The 19080-nt window shown below is 45.0% G+C and overlaps 1 protein-coding gene across 1 annotated transcript in view; it reads left to right on the top strand.

Moving 5' to 3' along the window:
- The window catches only part of LOC112074105 (spondin-1-like), a gene marked incomplete at its 5' end in the record, with an annotated part of 60716 nt that extends 43103 nt beyond the window's left edge, over positions 1 to 17613 (top strand). Inside the window, one exon of the mRNA XM_024141328.2 lies at positions 16952 to 17613. Coding sequence (XP_023997096.1) covers positions 16952 to 16993 — 42 coding nt within the window. The remainder of the gene's footprint in view (positions 1 to 16951) is intronic.
- Between the last annotated feature and the right edge of the window lie 1467 nt (positions 17614 to 19080).

A 19080-nucleotide genomic window follows, 5' to 3' on the forward strand; every position in this document is an offset into this window, starting at 1 on the left:
CCACAGATTAACAGGATTAAGCTACTAAAAAAGTTTCGTCTCCAAAATATATTTTGTCAGGATTCCTCTTGTCACTCCCATAGCATGCGAGCTCGAGGTAGCGGCCCTTTTTAGCTGTCTTTTTTATTAAATGTTGTAATTGTTTTTCTCCAATGTTTTATTTAATTTAATTTGGCCAACAGGGGGCAATAACATATATCAAAATGTTTTAATGGTACTTAATCATGATAGGACAAAGATTGACATTGCCCAACCCTATCATGCATCATGGTGTGGTGTGATTGTCTGTTTCCTTGTGTATGTTTGGGCCTATGTGTGTCTGTCCATATTTGTTGAGTCTCTCAGAATTCTGCTCAACCGAGCGTGCCAAAATGCAACTCCTACCGCCATATCAGAAGTGAAGGGAATAGACAGATGGTGGACAGTGATTGGCTAACAGAATGTAGGAAATGTTCCAGAGACCGACATATAAAGCCCAGAGCAGCAGAGGGAGATGGGTGTGGGCATGGATAAAAGCCTGTTGGTATGACACCATATGCCCGCCTCTCATGTTAATCCCACCATCGCTGCACCGGCACCAAGCACCTTCAGAAGGTATTTACACCATTTGACTTTTACCAAATTTCGTTGTGTTACAGCCTGAATTTAAAATTGATTAAATTGAGATTTTGTGTCACTGTGTCACTGTGTCACACAATACCCCATAATGTCAAAGCGGAATTCGTTTATTTTTTTATGTTTACAAATTAATAAAAAATCAAAAGCTGTAATGTCTTGAATCCATACGTATTCAACCCCTTTGTTATGGCAAGCCTAAATAAGTTAAGGAGTAAAATGTGCTTAAAACAAGTCACATAAGTTGCATGGACATGATTTTTGAATGACTACCTCATCTCTGTACCCCACACATACAATTATCTGTAAGGTCCTTCAGTAGAGCAGTGAATTTCAAACCACAAAGACCAGGGAGGTTTTCCAATGCCTCGCAAAGAAGGGCATCTATTGGTAGATGGGTAAACATAAAAAATCAGACATTAAATATCCCTTTGAGCAAGGGGAAGTTATTAATTACACTTTGGATGGTGTATCAATACACCCAGTCACTACAAAGATACAGCGGTCCTTCCTAACTCAGTTTCCGGAGAGGAATGAAACTGCTCAGGGATTTCACCATGAGGCCAATGGTGACTTTAAAACAGTTACAGAGTTTATTGCTGTGATAGTTGTAAACTGAGGATGGATCAACAACATTGTAGTTACTCCACAATACAAACATAATTGACGGAGTGAAAAGAAGGAAGCCTGTACAGAATACAATATTCCAAAGCATGCTGTAACGGCTTTCTTCTGTGGAAGAAGGAGAGGACCAAAGCGCAGCGTGATTAGTGTTCATCATGTTTAATAAAAAGACAATAAACTGAACACTTCGCAAAATACAAAAACAAACGTGAAAACCGAAACATTTCTATCTGGTGCAGACACACAAAGACTGAAGACAACCACCACAAACCCCAACAGAAAACAGGCTACCTAAATACGGCTCCCAATCAGAGAAAACCACTAACACCTGCCTCTGATTGAGAACCATATCAGGCCAAACACAGAAACAGGAAAACTAGACCCACAACATAGAATGCCCACTCAGCTCACGTCCTGACCAACACTAAAACAAAGAAAATACAAAAAGAACTATGGTCAGAACGTGCACATGCCTTCTGTTTGCATTAAGGCACTAAAGTAAAATTGCAAAAAAATGTGTCAAAGAAATTAACTTTATCAAATCAAATCAAAGTATTTATATAGCCCTTCGTACATAGCTGATATCTCAAAGTGCTGTACAGAAACCCAGCCTAAAACCCCAAAACAGCAAGAAATGCAGGTGTAGAAGCACGGTGGCTAGGAAAACTCAGTAGAAAGGCCAAAACCTAGGAAAAAACCTAAAGAGGAACCAGGCTATGAGTGTGGCCAGTCCTCTTCTGGTTGTGCCGGGTGCAGATTATAACAGAACATGGCCAAGATGTTCAAATGTTCATAAATGACCTGATGGTCAAATAATAATAATCACAGTAGTTGTCGAGGGTGCAGCACCTCAGGGTAAATGTCAGTTGGCTTTTCATAGCCGATCATTAAGAGTATCTCTACCGCTCCTGCGGTCTCTAGAGAGTTGAAAACAACAGGTCTGGGACAGGTAGCACGTCCGGTGAACAGGTCAGGGTTCCATAGCCGCAGGCAGAACAGTTGAAACTGGAGCAGCAGCACGGCCAGGTGGACTGGGGACAGCAAGGAGTCATCATGTCAGGTCGTCCTGAGGCATGGTCCTAGGGCTCAGGTCCTCCGAGAGAGAGAAAGAAAGAAAGAGAGAAAGAGAGAATTAGAGAGAGCATACTTAAATTCACACAGGACACCGGATAAGACAGGACAAGTACTCCAGATATAACAAACTGACCCTAGCCCCCCCGACACATAAACTAATGCAGCATAAATACTGGAGGCTGAGACAGGAGGGTCAGGAGACACTGTGGCCCCATCCGATGATACCCCGGGAAGGGCCAAACAGGAAGGAATATACCCCACCCACTTTGCCAAGGCACAGCCCCACACCACTAGAGGGATATCTTCAACCATCAACTTACCATCCTGAGACAAGGCCGAGTATAGCCACAAAGATCTCCGCCACGGCACAACCCAAGAGGGGGCGCCAACCCAGACAGAAGATCACGTCACTGACTCAACCCACTCAAGTGACGCACCCCTCCTAGGGACGGCATGGAAGAGCACCAGTAAGCCAGTGACTCAGCCCCTGTAATAGGGTTAGAGGCAGAGAATCCCAGTGGAGAGAGGGGAACCGGCCAGGCAGAGACAGCAAGGGCGATTCGTTGCTCCAGAGCCTTTCCGTTCACCTTCACACTCCTGGGCCAGACTACACTCAATCATAGGACCTACTGAAGAGATGAGTCACATTTTTTGGTTCTAGTCAGGATTCTAGCAGCCGGATTTAGCACTAGCTGAAGTTTATTTAGTGCTTTATCCGGGTCGCCGGAAAGTAGAGCATTGCAGTAGTCTAACCTAGAAGCAACAAAAGCATGGATAAATTTTTCTGCATCATTTTTGGACAGAACATTTCAAATTTTTCTAATGTTACGTAGATGGAAAAAAGCTGTCCTTGAAACAGTCTTGATATGTTCGTCAAAAGAGAGATCAGGGTCCAGAGTAACGCAGAGGTCCTTCATAGTTTTATTTGAGACGACTTTACATCCATCAAGATTAATTGTCAGATTTAACAGAAGATCTCTTTGTTTCTTGGGACCTAGAACAAGCATCTCTGTTTTGTCTGAGTTTAAAAGTAGAACGTTTTCAGCAATCCACTTCCTTATGTCTGAAACACAGGCTTCTAGCGAGGGCAATTTTGGGGCTTCACCATGTTTCATTGAAATGTACAGCTGRGTGTCATCCGCATAGCAGTGAAAGTTAACATTATGGTTTCGAATGACATCCCCAAGAGGTAAAATATATAGTGAAAACAATAGTGGTCCTAAAACGGAACCTTGAGCAACACCGAAATGTACAGTTGATTTGTCAAACCATTCACAGATACAAACTGATATCTTTCCGACAGATAAGATCTAAACCAGGCCAGAACTTGTCCATGTAAACCAATTTGGGTTTCCAATCTCTCCAAAAGAATGTGGTGATCGATAGTATCAAAGGCAGCACTAAGGTCTAGGAGCACGAGGACAGATGCAGAGCCTCGGTCTGATGCCATTAGAAGATCATTTACCACCTTCACAAGTGCAGTCTCAGTGCTATGATGGGGTCTAAAACCAGACTGAAGCATTTCGTATACATTGTTTGTCTTCAGGAATGCAGTGAGTTGCTATGCAACAGCTTTTTCTAAAATTTTTGAGAGGAATGGAAGATTCGATATAGGCCGATAGTTTTTTATATTTTCTGGGTCAAGGTTTGGCTTTTTCAAGAGAGGCTTTATTACTGCCACTTTTAGTGAGTTTGGTACACATCCGGTGGATAGAGAGCCGTTTATTATGTTCAACATAGGAGGGCCAAGCACATGAAGCAGCTCTTTAAGTAGTTTAGTTGGAATAGGGGTGCAACTGCATTTAGGGTATTGCGCAAGGTTAAATTGAGTTCCTCAGTTAGGTGGTTAACTGATTTTTGTCCTCTGACGTCCTTGGGTAGGCAGAAGGAGTCTGGAAGGGCATCAAGGAGTCTTTGTGTTGTCTGAGAATTTATAGCACGACTTTTGATGCTCCTTGGTTGGGGTCTGAGCAGATTATTTGTTGCGATTGCAAACGTAATAAAATGGTGGTCCGATAGTCCAGGATTATAAGTCGCTCTGGATAAGAGCGTCTGCTAAATGACTTAAATGTAAATGTAAATTATGAGGAAAAACATTAAGATCTACAACATTTATTCCATGGAACAAAACTAGGTCCAGAGTATGACTGTGGCAGTGAGTAGGTCCAGAGACATGTTGGACAAAACCCACTGAGTCGATGATGGCTCCGAAAGCCTTTTGGAGTGGGTCTGTGGACTTTTCCATGTGAATATTAAAATCACCAAAAATTAGAATATTATCTGCTATGACTACAAGGTCCGATAGGAATTCAGGGAACTCAGTGAGGAACGCTGTATATGGCCCAGGAGGCCTGTAAACAGTAGCTATAAAAAGTGATTGAGTAGGCTGCATAGAAGAAGCTCAAGTAGGCTGCATGACTAGAAGCTCAAAAGACGAAAACGTCATTTTTTTTTTGTAAATTGAAATTTGCTACCGTAAATGTTAGCAACACCTCCGCCTTTGCGGGATGCACGGGGGATATGGTCACTAGTGTAACCAGGAGGTGAGGCCTCATTTAACAKAGTAAATTCATCAGGCTTAAGCCATGTTTCAGTCAGGCCAATCACATCAAGATTATGATCAGTGATTAGTTCATTGACTATAACTGCCTTTGAAGTGAGGGATCTAACATTAAGTAGCCCTATTTTGAGATGTGAGGTATCACGATCTCTTTCAATAATGGCAGGAATGGAGGAGGTCTTTATCCTAGTGAGATTGCTAAGGCGAACACCGCCATGTTTAGTTTTGCCCAACCTAGGTCGAGGCACAGACACAGTCTCAATGGGGATGGCTGAGCTGACTACACTGACTATGCTAGTGGCAGACTCCACTAAGCTGGCAGGCTTGCTAACAGCCTGCTGCCTGGCCTGCACCCTATTTCATTGTGGAGCTAGAGGAGTTAGAGCCCTGTCTATGTTGGTAGATAGAGGAGTTAGAGTTAGAGAGCCCTGCCCCCTGGTAAACAGTGTATGATCGCTGGATGATTCGTTTTAAGTCTAATACTGCAGGTAATGGAGTCGCCAATGACTAGGGTTTTCAATTTATCAGAGCTAATGGTGGGAAGCTTCGGCGTCTCAGACCCCGTAACGGGAGGAGTAGAGACAAGAAAAGGCTCGGCCAAACGTTACGTTTGGGGCACTGAGTACCACTTTTCATATTTTCAAGCATGGTGGTGTCTGCATCATCGGCAAGGGGTATTTTTTAGGATAAAAAGAAACAGAATAGAACTAAGCTCAGGAAAAATCCTAGAGGAAAACCTGCTTCAGTCTGATTTCCAACAATCATAATAACCTAAAACACAAGGCCAAATATACACTGGAGTTGCTTACCAAAATGACATTGAATGTTCCTGAGTGACCTAGTTACAGTTTTTACTTAAATCGGCTTGAAAATCTGAGGCAAACCTTACAAATTGCTGCCTAGCAATGATCAACAACCAATTTGACAGAGCTTAAAGAATTTTAAAAGAATAATGTGAAAATATTTACAATCCAAGTGTGCAACACTCTTAGAGACTTACCCAGAAAGACTCACAGTTGTATTCACTGCCAAAAGMGATTCTAACATGTATTGACTCAGGGGTGTGAATACTTATGTAAATTAGATATTTCTGTATTTAATTTTCAATAKATTAGCAAACATTTCTGAAAACATGTTTTCACCTTGTCCTCATCGGGTTTTGTGTGTAGATGGGTGAAAGAAAAAACATATTTGTATCAATTTGGAATTAATGTTGTAACTCAACAAAATGTGGAATAAGTCAAGGTGTATGAATACTTTCTGAAGGCACTGTAAGTCTTTCACTCACCTCTCAGTATGACGAGAGGAGGTATTACTCACTCTCACCATCCCTTCTCCATTGTCTATATTTTGCTTGACGTACTTGAAGTGCATCCACAAGATCTAGGGTATGTTCAAATGGGAGCAATGTTCAAGACCTTTGCACATCGCTATGCAGTGTATAGACTGATCATTGTCAGTCATGTGCGGCTACCTATACATTCCATTTCTATGTTTGAGACTTCAAAGTGAGAAGTTCAGTACTGCTCWAGATTCGATTGGCTAGCTTGCTCATTTGCTTTCAATTGTGTGTTTTTCTCAACTACTTGAGCCACTTAACTTCATCAGGACTATTTAGGTATCTCTCATGTGTCATCTATTTCTCTGAAGAGAGGAGAGGAGAACGGGAAAGCTCTCAGCTGCTACGCACATCAAATGTCTATCAGATGCCAAGCTTCTTGTCATCTCTGAAGCGTTTTCCAAARACACGCTCACAAACAAACAAGTTTTTGGAAGCAAATCTCAAAACCMGGAAACGCTTTGATCCTGTTTATCTTCTCAGCCGGTTGACAGCCATCGCCACAGAGAGGAGGAATGGAAAAACACAGAAAAACTGAGAATCCACTGATGACAACAACAACAACAATAGACCAAAAAAAKCTGTGGATATAGATATTCACCAGAAACAGCTCTGAGATATTCAGCCGAGCTGGAGCGACAACCATTTGCTGCAACAGCTGGATACTAAAATCCCCACAGAGTTGTTACAGTGGGAGATCTAAAGTGATGTACTGTCACAGACCGTGCTTCCTTTAGATTGCCTCTGCTGAGTCACACCGCTCCTCTGACTCCTAACTATTCCGGTGTTCCCATAAGTCCACTCCCAGCCTAGCAGCATAGGGAAGCAGCATTTCCCTGGATTAACATTCCAGAGATGCTGTTTTCATTTTCTTCCCTTTAAGATCTTCATAACATCAAGTGCTGCTAAATACAATAAACCTGCGTAATGCGTCTTTTATTCATGAGATGGTCTGGCTAAATCTGTTTTCAGTAATGGTCTCTACCTGCCATGTTTTCCCTATGTAAATGAGACCTTGGCTCTAAGGGCCCCATCAGCCCCATCCATACCATCTCCATATTATTTGACTGGTTGGGTCTTTCCTTCTGATGGATCCCCAGAGGGGCAGCGTCTCGCAGGCACAGGTTACACATAGCGAGCATACAGGGCTTGATTGACAGCCTGAACCCCAAGTGGAAAATCACAGTACAATGCTCACATAAACATTCATATGCTGCAGACCACCGTCACACAAAGGCTGATGGACTCACACACAAGGGAGTACAGACATGTACAAGCTKGTCTGCGTACACATGCACATGCGCACACATGCACACAGACGCTTGCATGTACACAAACTGTGGACTCTGCATAGAGATTGATGCTTTTCCTGGTCTGACAGCTTTGCCTTGATGTTGTGAAATCCTCTACAGATGTGATGAGGAGCTTTCACAGCCAGACCAGACTGCATCATAAGCAATGCCATCATCATATCTACTGCTTAAAAATATTAATTATATATGGAGTAAGACCAAATGGCTTCAAATGGCAGTTATTGTAATAGCTGTTTATGTGTAGTGAGTTAATTCAATATTGCAGCTGTGATGTACAGGTAACTGACAAAATAAAGGAAACACCAACATAAAGTGTCTTAATAGGGCGTTGGGCCACCACGAGCCAGAACAGCTTCAATGCACCTTGGCATAGATTCTCAAAGTGTCTGAAACTCTATTGGAGGGATGTGACACCATTCTTCCATGAGAAATTCGATAATTGGGTGTTTTGTTGATGGTGGTGGAAAACAATCTCTCAGGCGTCGCTCCAGAATCTCCCATAAGTGTTCAATTGGGTTGAGATCTGGTGACTGAGACGGCCATGGAATATGGTTTACATCGTTTTCATGCTCATCAACCCATTCAATGACCACTCGTGCCCTGTGGATGGGGGCATTGTCTTCCTATGGGGGCATAGTCATGGTAGCCAAAATAATGGCCTGCCCAGCATTTTTACACATAACCCTAAGCATTATGGGATGTTAATTGCTTAATAAACTCAGGAACCCCACCTATCTGGAAGCACTTGCTTTCATTATACTTTGTATCCCTCATTTCCTCAAGTGTTTCCATTATTTTGGCAGTTAACAATAGCTTGTTTACTTCATTATAATAAATTAGGTTTAAGTACCACAACAGCGAAAATCTATTTTTTTCAGCTGAAAGACGACGCCCAGAGCTTACCCATGATGTTGCATAACAATTTAAGTCAATAAGTCATCGTTTTAGTCAAAGTATGATATATTTGGGCCTGAATTGGGAAATCCGAAGTGGGAACTTTGTGGAAATCTGTGTCAATGCTGTGTGTTTCTCCTATGAGATGATGTGCAGATACTTTTCAGAATACGTTTCTTTTCAGGGCTGGATTTTATTTGAATGTTGCCATGACATTGTTGCTGGATCGAATCCCTGAGGAAAAAAGGAAATAGGAAAAAAGGAAAGGAGAAAATCTGTGGTTCTGCCCCTTAGGAAGGCAGTTAACCCACTGCTCCCCGGGCGCCGAAAACATGGATGTCGATTAAGGCAGCCCCCGCCCCTCTTTGACTCAGAGGGGTTGGGTTAAATGCGGAAGACACATTTCAGTTGAAAACATTCAGTTGGACAACTGACTAGGTACCCCCCTTTCCCTTTTCCTTATTAAGCAGAAACACCTGCAAAGTTCGAGGACTGATCCTTTCGACGTACACCTGGGCGCCTGAGCCTAGGAGCAAATTAAAATAGAGGGTGCAAAATAGTTTTTACTACTCAACTTTTTTACCAGATTATTATCATAATCAATTGGATAATTTGTTAATTTTCACTCATTTCTGAGCTAGTCTGTATTATAGTGTGATGGGCCACCAGTATGACCACACAGTATGACCATTTTATATGATATGATTGCATTTTGCACCCCTGCTTCCTCCGTCGCCCAAAGATGAATGGTTTTGACCACTAAAGTGTTGCTACTTCGCTACACGTACCACTGCTTTGATTGGTGCAGCTAGAAAGCACTGTTTCACAACAAGTGTCTATCCTATAATGAAAAGGCACCCATGAAAGTAAATTCAGGAACTTGTTTAGCTATTTTGTTCTGCTGTTGTTACGTTTGTGTTGGTGTTTCGTCCAATGCACATAGGGTGTTGTTACATATCATTTGAGCAGCATGCATCATGAGCAAAGTCATTGTAGCCTATTATTTCACTTCTGCTGTGAGAACCATGAGCACGGGCTGACTTCGATTTGCTGTACTGCAGCAGAATAGCATACCAGCAGCCTACCAAAGTTTGCACCTTGTCCATTACAATATAGAAAAAATGCATGTCTAGCCCTGACTGTTCAATAGTTATCCATATTATATTATTCTTTCTAACTATTGCTATGGTGGATTTGCGGCTGCAATTTATGGAAGATGTAAAAACAATAGATAACAATAGACGGCGAATTCAAAGTTACTGGTTTCCTCTATCCATCTGTGGCGACGTTTTCGCTTAATGCTTATGACAAATTCACCTCCAGAAGCAGCCATAGCCAGCTGGCTAATCTTTTGAATAGTGTATAGTAAAAAAGAACCCAGCAACAACAGATAACAGCTAGCTAGATAGATAATGTTAGCATGCTAGTTAGCTACACTGACAGCTGTCAGTGCCTTGTTAGTTGTTGTTTCTCTCCACTCCACATGGAATACACAATGATGTTCACACCCTCAATTTGTGAATATGTATAAGGAGCCTGTGTCATTCTTCGGAGGTGGAACAAAACAAGCATTTCCGCTCTTGGGACAGGAATTACGTCGAAATAGGGGCGGCAAATTCCTCCGGCTTTTACTATCAAACAATCAATCAAATGTATTTATAAAGCCCTTTTTAAATCAGCTGATGTCACAAAGTGCTATACAGAAACCCAGCCTAAAACCCGAAACAGCAAGCAATGCAGATGTATTGTAGAAGCYCGGTGGCTCGGAAAAACTCCCTAGAAAGGCCAGAACCTAGGAAGAAACCTAAAGAGGAACCAAGCTCTGAGCGGTGGCCAGTCCTCTTCTGGCTGTGCCGGGTAGAGATTATAACAGTACATGGCCAAGATGTTCAAATGTTCATAGATGACCAGCAGGGTCAAATAATAATAATCACAGTGGTTGTAGAGGGTGCACCAGGTCAGCACCTCAGAAGTAAATGTCAGTTTGTTTTTCATAGACGAGCATTCAGTTAGAGAACAAGTGCGGTAGAGAGAGAGAAGGAAACAGCAAATCCCATTCTAACCGCTCCTCTTCTGCTTGTAGGACACATGAGGATGGGATGAGTTTTCTATTATCCACTATTCTGATGCCTGATGATGGACTGAAAGGCCAGGGAGATGGGTTTCACCTTGATGTGAATCACTATAAATAAGATAATCTTTACTCTGTGAAAAGCAGCCCTGCCTTGCCTTGCAGTGCATTGTGGGAAAGTGCGGCCCGYGGATAGCTTCTTCTGTCAGTGTCATCTCAGTGTGCTTTAATGAAAGAGAGAAAGAAGAAGGGCATGTGGAAGTTATTTTTGACATTCTCAGCGTGTTGGATGGTGCTGCTGAGATACATGTCAAGAGACCTCTCCCATCTCCTCTTCCTTTGTGACGTCACTTGCATAATTAGTCCGAAGGCTTGGTACCGACAATGCTCATTATTCTACTCCATGTAATATTGATTGTGTTATACGATAAGTTGATTACAGTGATTTCTGAGCTCTTTGTTGCAMAAACAGCTCTGCTGGTATCCCAAAGTCGACTTTTAATTAAGATTGTGATCAAGACACTAGGATTCATGGATGACACAGTGTTTGTCTGTCTATGTAGCTTGTAAGATGCCCCTGATGCGAACTAAGTTGGATATAAATGCTCATTAAAATGTAAGATTCAATCTCAATGTTATATTGATTGTCTTATTGTAAGACTAGGATCCATGTGGGAGGCAGAGTGTTTTAAACATGTGTGTTCCTTTCTCTATATAGCTAAACAAATACAATGTTATTGGCCGCGTACACATATATAATGGTGTGTATAGACAGTATGGACAATACTACCGAATGGCAAGCGGTACCGGAGTGCCAAGTCTAGGACAAAAAGGCTTCTCAACAGTTTTTACCCCCAAGCCATAAGKCTCCTGAACAGGTAATCAAATGGCTACCRGGACTATTTGCATTGTGCCCCCCCCAACCCCTCTTTTACGCTACTCTCTGTTGATCATATATGCATAGTCACTTTAACTAAACATTCATGTACATACTACCTCAATTGGGCTAACCAACCAGTGCTCCCYCACATTGGCTAACCGGGCTATCTGCATTGTGTCCCGCCACCCACCACCCGCCAACCCCTCTTTTACGCTACTGCTYCTCTCTGTTCATCATATATGCGTAGTCACTTTAACCATATCTACATGTACATACTACCTCAATCAGCCTGACTAACTGGTGTCTGTATGTAGCCTCGCTACTTTTCTAGCCTCGCTACTGTATATAGCCTGTCTTTTTACTGTATTATTTCTTTACTTACCTATTGTTCACCTAATACCTTTTTTGCACTATTGGTTAGAACCTGTAAGTAAGCATTTCACTATAAGGTGAAATGCTGTTTCACCTGTTGTATTCCGCGCACGTGACAAATAATCTTTGATTTGAAATTAATAGAAAAGGTGTGTACAACAGTAGTTATATAGGATGAGCCTTGACTAGTGTCATGGCTGTTGAAAGGAGAGGACCAAGGTGCAGCGTGGTTCCCAATCAGAGACAACGATAGACAGCTGTCCCTGATTGAGAACCATACCCGGCCAAAACATAGCAATAGAAAATCATAGAAACACAAAACATAGAATGCCCACCCGTACCCCCCCCCCCCCCCCCCCAAAGGTGCGGACTCCGGCCGCAAAACCTAAACCTATAGGGAGGGTATGGGTGGGCATCTATCCACGGCGGCGGCTCAGGGGGGACGCAGACCCCGCTCCACCGCTGGCTCACCCCACTTTGGTGGCACCTCTGGTGCGGGGACCCTCATCGCCGACCCCGGACTGGGCACCCCTCGTTGCGGGCCCCGGGACTGAGCACTCTCGTTGCGGGCCCCGGACTGGGCACCCTCGTTGCGGGCCCCGGACTAGGCACCCTCGTTGCGGGCCCCGGACTGGGCACCCTCGCTGTGGGCCCCGGACTGGGCACCCTCGCTGAAGACTCCGACTGGAGAACGTCGCTGAGGCTCCGGACTGGAGAACGTCGCTGGAGGCTCCGGACTGGAGAACGTCGCTGGAGGGGCTCCGGACTGCGAGGCCGTCGCTGGAGGCTCCGGACTGGAGGCCGTCGCTGGAGGCTCCGGACTTGCGGAGAACGTCGCTGGAAGCTCCGGACTGGAGGCCATCGCTGGAGGATCCGGATTGGAGGCCGCCGCTGGAGGCTCCGGACTGGAGAACGTCTCTGGAGTTTCGTGCCATGACTCCTCCTGGAGCTTGGCAGGATCATCACTGGAGGCTTCGTGCCATGGATCTTACTGGAGGCTTCTTGCCATGGATCATCACTGGAGGCTTCGTGCCACGGATCATTCACTGGAAGGCTTCTTGCCATGGATCATCCACTGGAGGCTTCGTGCCATGGATCATCACTGAGGCTTCGTGCCATGGATCATCACTGGAGGCTTCGTGCCATGGCATCACTGAGGCTTCTTGCCATGGCATCATCTGGAGGCTTCTGCCATGGATCATCCTGAGGCTTCATGCCATGGATCATCACTGGAGGGAGGAGACGTATGGGCAGTCTGGTACGTTGAACTGCCACAGGGCTCACCAGGCTGGGGAGACACACAGGAGATTAATTCTAGGCGCAGGCACAGGACTCACCCGCCTGGAGAGACATACAGGAGGCCCTGTCCTAGGCAGAGGCACCGGATACACTGGGCCGTGAAGCGCACTGGAGGTCTCGAGCTAGAGCCTGCACAACCCCGTCCGGGCTGGATGGTTACGTTTCGCCCTGCAGATGCGGGCGCAGGTACAGGACGCACTGGGCTGTGCAGACGCACCGAAACACAGTGCCGCAGGCCGGGCAGACATATCTGGCCGAGGAGACCACTGGAGCGTCTGACGAGAGCAGGGCTGGCACAGCCCTCCTGGCCTCGGAATGCTCCCCTAGCCCGGCAGATGCGGGGAGCTGGAATGTAGCGCACCGGGCTATGCAGGCGCACTGGAGACACCGTGCGCTCCACCGCATAACACAGTGCCTGACCAGTACGACACTCGCCACGGTAAGCACGGGGAGTTGGCTCAGGTCTCCAACCTGACTCAGCCCTTGCCAGCCGTGTTCCCTCGTAACGCTGCCGCTCTGCTTTCGTCGCTGCCTCCGCCTTCCTTAATGCTTCCACCTGTTCCAATGGAAGGCGATCCCTACCGGCCAGGATCTCCTCCCATGTCTAGGATCCCTTGCCGTTCAGGATGTCCTCCTATGTCCATTCCTCCTTTCTACCACGCTGCTTGGTCCGTTGGTGGTGGTGGGAAGTTCTGTCACGGCTGTTGAAAGGAGAGGACCAAGGTGCAGCGTGGTGAGTGTACATTTTCTTTAATATAATCAAAATGATGCCAAACAAAACAATAAACACTACAAAAACAAACCGTGAAGCTCAAAGGCAAAGTGCCCTAAACAAAGTAAACTTCCCACAAACACAGGTGGAAAAAAGAGCTACCTAAGTATGGTTCCCAATCAGAGACAATGATAGACAGCTGTCCCTGATTGAGAACCATACCCGGCCAAAACATAGAAATAGAAAATCATAGAATCACAAAACATAGAATGCCCACCCCAACTCATGCCCTGACCAAACCAAAATAGAGACATAAAAAGGATCTCTAAGGTCAGGGCGTGACAACTAGAATACAGTATAAACACTCAGTGTACAAAACATTATGAAGATCATGCTATTTCCATGACTTAGACTGACCAGGTGAATCCAGGTGAAAGCTATGATCCCTTATTGATGTCACTTGTTAAATTCACTTCAATCATTGTAGATGAAGGGGAGGAGATGGGTTAAAGTAGGATTTTTCAGCCTTGAGACATGGATTTTGTATGTGTGCCATTCAGAGGGTGAATGGGCAAGACAAAATATTTAGGCAGAGGCACCGGATACACTGGGCCGTGGAAGCGCACTGGAGGTCTCGAGCTAGGAGCKTGCACAACCCGTCCTGGCTGGATGGTTACGTTCGCCCTGCAGATGTGGGGCGCAGGTACAGGACGCACTGGGCTGTGCAGACGCACCGGAAACACAGTGCGCAGAGCCGGCGCAGAATATCCTGGGCCGAGGAGACGCACTGGAGGTCTGGAGAGCAGGGCTGGCACAGCCCTTCCTGGCTGGATGCTCACCCTAGCCCGGCAGATGCGGGGAGCTGGAATGTAGCGCACCGGGCTATGCAGGCGCACTGGAGACACCGTGCGCTCCACCGCATAACACGGTGCCTGACAGGTACGACACTCGCCACGGTAAGCGCGCCTTTGAACGGGGTATCGTAGTAGCTGCCAGGCCCACCGGTTTGTGTCAAGAACTTCAATGCTGCTGGGTTTTTCACACAACAGTTTCCCGTGTTTCTCAATAATGATCCACCACCCAAAGGACATCCAGCCAACTTGARACAACTGTGGGAAGCATTGGAGTCAACGTGGGCCAGCATCCCTGTGGAACGCTTTCAACACCTTGTAGATTCCATGCTACAATGCATTGAGGCTGTTCTGATGGCAAATTTCAGGGTCTAAGTGATGTGCACGCCTAGAAACTTGAAGCTTTTCACCCTCTACTGCGGCCCTATCGATGTGGATGGGGGTGTGCTCTCTCTCTACTGTCTCCTGAAGATCACAATTTGCTGACGTTTAGGGAGAGGTTATTTTCCTGGCACCACCTGTGCGGGCTGTCAGCTCCTCCCTGTAGGCTGTCGCTTCGTTGTTTGTAATCAGGCATACCATGGTTGTGTGGTCAGCAAACTTGATGACTAAGTTGAAGACATGCGTGGCCACGCAGTCATAGGGGAACAAGGAGTACAGGAGGGGGCTGAGCACGCACCCTTGTAGGGCCCCCATGTTGAGGATCAGCATGGCGGAGGTGCTGTTGCCTACGTTCACCACCTTGAGTTGGTTCATCCGGAAGTTTAGGACCCAGTTGCACAGGAAGGGTTCAGACCCAGGGCCCTGAGCTTAGTGATGAACTTGGAGGACACTATGCTGTTGAAGGCTGAGCTGTAGTCGATGAACAGCATTCTTACATAGATATTCTTGTCCAGGTGGGATAGGGCAGTGTGCAGTGCGATTGTGTCGTCCATGGGGTAAAGTGGAGGTGATTTGATCCTTAACTAGCCTCTCAAAGCACTTCATGATGACAGAAGTGAGTGCTATGGGTTGACAATATGATGCAACCTAGGATAGATGTAATTGTAAATTAGCCAGCAGCTTCTCTGACCCTGTGTAAACCAGCCATAGGGTTAGAAGTCAATTAAGCACTGCACTAAACAACACTTGTTAATTTTTACAAAGCCGTTAAACACAATTAGACATCTGCTCTTCTATATTTTACTTCCTGTAAATGATAGATCCCCCTTCTGTTTTATTGTTCACATGTTGGAAGAGAGTGTGTTTTATTAGGCCGGTTGCACATCATTTTGGAAAGATAAGGTAGGATTTTGTAGTATTTGTATTCACCGCCACTCATTGTTTGTGTTGGGAAGCGAGATTCAGATTGCTTGGCTGCATCTTGACTTGAGTGTGTCATTATGCATCTGTCCATTCCCTGTCAGTGTGTTTTGGGCATATGGGGTTGACTGACTACAACAGTTCAGCAGCCTGTCTCTAGCCCGGCTTCATTGCAGTTCATTGCATTCCATACCACTGTTTTACTGCAGATGCTGTAACAGTATACAAGTCTGTCAGCACTGTAAAACCTGTATGGCAACCCAGAAAGTATTTCATGAGCAGTGAGGCAGTCGGTGCCAGCAATCACATCTACAGCCAGTCAGTCCAGAGGACCTTTCCTGCTGACCTGTGATTAAGACAGAAAGTCAACAAGGCACTGAAACATGTCAGTATCAAATCAAATCAGTTTTTTAGGTGCATACACAGTTTGGCAGTCAATATACTTATTTTAACCAAATCCATAAAAMGCCCTTTGGTACAGGCTAGATGTTTGACATTCGTTTTGGAGTCCTTTATTTTGTAAAACGATCAGTTTTTGTGTTTTTGGCAGCTACGTATGCTCAAAAGTTCTCCAAAGAGAAGCTTTCAATAACAACACAAGTATGTCTTCTGTCAGGGTTGGCTGGCTCTCCTGAGAAGTGATATGGTGCTTCGATGAGCATCTAAAAGCTGGTCTTTGACATTTCAACTAAAGGAAGCCGACATGTTGCTGTGAAGGGAAGTGTGTGTTGGGTGTGTGTGTGTGGTTGGTATGTGAGTGAGTAGCCTCGTTCGACCTGAATTAGGTCTGGTCTTGGCCTGAGATAATGGAGCAATCATCAGTCACCTTCGCTGGTCCCCACGGTGTGCTACAGACAACCCACAGTGCATCACTGCACACCAGGTCTTAATAAACACTGACCTCTTTAAAGAACAAAGGATGTGAGGGGAGGAATACAATAAAATTGAGCAAGTGGCCTGGAGAGGGACAGAGATAGGCTGAATTGAGTTATCAGAACCAGTTACCTTAATAATACCCCTTATCCCTCTCGTTCCTTGACCCTAGATTCAGCTGAAGCTGCCTGTGTGTTGTCACGCCATGGGTTGATGAATGAGTGTGCCAGACAGCGGCGGTGGATCCAGGCTGTGCTATCTGGCTTACCGATAGCCTCTCAGGACGTCTATGGTCAGTCAGCAAATCAATTTACAGCCCTACTGAGAAGCATCGGCGGACGCTCTCAGAAACTCGTCGTTCCTAAACACGGTGATCCTTTTGTCACTGCGTTGCTTCCCCCCTCACCTGTGGGATGGATTCCATTTCATGTAAAGATTTATACATACAGTATGTGCCCGCTGTGGTGTTACCTACCCCCACAGTATCTGGGCTGCAGATTTTCCATCCTGTGGGCCGGGAAGACAGAATGTCAATGGAGATTTAATGAACACCTGAAGGCTGTGTAAAGCTACGCTAGCATGCAGATAACATTGCGTCCCGTTGGAATTCCAAGACATCTTTTCTGTCTATTAATAGTTAAGGACGTGCTGGAACAGTCCAATATGAGATGCCTGAGCAGAGCTTTGATTACAGCATCACAGGAGCTCCTGGCTCACCCAGGGAATGGGCCTCGCTAGACCAATGAGAGAGTAAGGAGGGAGTCGCTGCCTCACAGGCAGAAAACAGCTCTTAATTTGACATAATTGTGGTCTCCCAGGGAATAGGTGGTGGGCTTGGCCACCGTTTGTTAATGCAGAATGAAACAAATGTAGTGTTCATTGCCACATATACTTATTAAATATTAAAGTACTGTAAGTCTGTGTTTTATTCAGTTTCCTTGCCAAGAGATTTGGGTTGGTAGATTTTAGTCTTGGTTAACATTGATTGTGGTGTTTTCAACACACATACAATTTGTTCCTGTTGCACACACATTYGTTGAATGTGATATCTACACCGTAGGACAGTCACCATGAGATCCCAACACATTAATCCCATCCCACTGCTCCTTTCATTGTAACAAATACAGAAGGCCCTTGTCGCTAAGCCATCACGCCGCATTACTTCAGCAATAGAGGAAGTCATTGACTAATCTGCATAGTTATGTGCTCGGTGGAAATAAGCTTTCCTCTTAATATGAATGGGATGAATAAATAACAGAGGTATTTGCATGGTAATTAGCACTAATGACCTTTTTAGCATGATGATTAGCTTAGCGCATGCAGCGGGGATTCCAGGGGCTCCAAAGAGGCAGCAGCTCCAGCTGTTGTTGCCTAGCAAGGTTTTTGTTTTTGCTTTAGCGGCCTAGCGCGTGGTGAGGTTGCCAGCTGCCACAAATGGTTAGCAATGACATACAGGAGCCATATTAGCATAGTAGCCTTTTTCTCTCAGTCAGGTTAAAGCTGTATAGTGATGTTGGGTTATTCCATGGGGTATTCACCTTGTCTGCTGTCCTTTTTGTCACTGTCAGACTAGCATAGTGAACAGAGAAAGTGGCTGCCTTAGGACCCCAGTGATTACCCTGACCAATACACAGTAATGGGAAACGTGCATCATTATTGCATTGTCTGATTTGACTATGGTCCCAGGTATTGTCTGGTATCAGAGAATGGTTAATGACTATTGACCTATAGTCAAGTTTTGTTCAGTTTGAACATGCATACACACACGCACACGTACACACACACACACACACACAGGATTTTTTTTGACATGGTTTATGTGATAACCTTCTTTTTATAACCAGGAGACATGCTAATTTGCTAGTGCATGCCTGTTAGCCGAGTCAAGTTTATTTGAGCATGACATTTGTTAGAATATCCAGTAATTGCTCTGGATTTTAAATGTAGTCTGGAACATTGTGTTAAACAAAGCTTTGGGCTGCTCATCCATCCAACACAACACCTCTGAAAGAAGCAGATATACTATGGCTGTCTTCCCACTCATCCCCATACTAAATCATAACAAGTGTCATCGGAGCAAGGAGGCAATATTTAAACATGTTAACACTGTGACTCCATTCCTAACCGTTTCCAGTTTGTAATGATGCCAGTTTAAATGTCGTTCCTCGCCTAACGGGAAATTAGAAATGCTAAATCAAGCATTGCAAATGAAGGTTCACTGCACTTGTCAGCGCTAGATAGAAATTATTCATGCAATGTAAATCTTTTCCCTCCAAGATGAGAGTGTGTCATCTCTGCTTC

This window comes from Salvelinus sp. IW2-2015, unplaced genomic scaffold (genome assembly GCF_002910315.2).
Source record: "Salvelinus sp. IW2-2015 unplaced genomic scaffold, ASM291031v2 Un_scaffold2497, whole genome shotgun sequence".
In the NCBI taxonomy this organism is placed as follows: Eukaryota; Metazoa; Chordata; class Actinopteri; order Salmoniformes; family Salmonidae; genus Salvelinus; species Salvelinus sp. IW2-2015.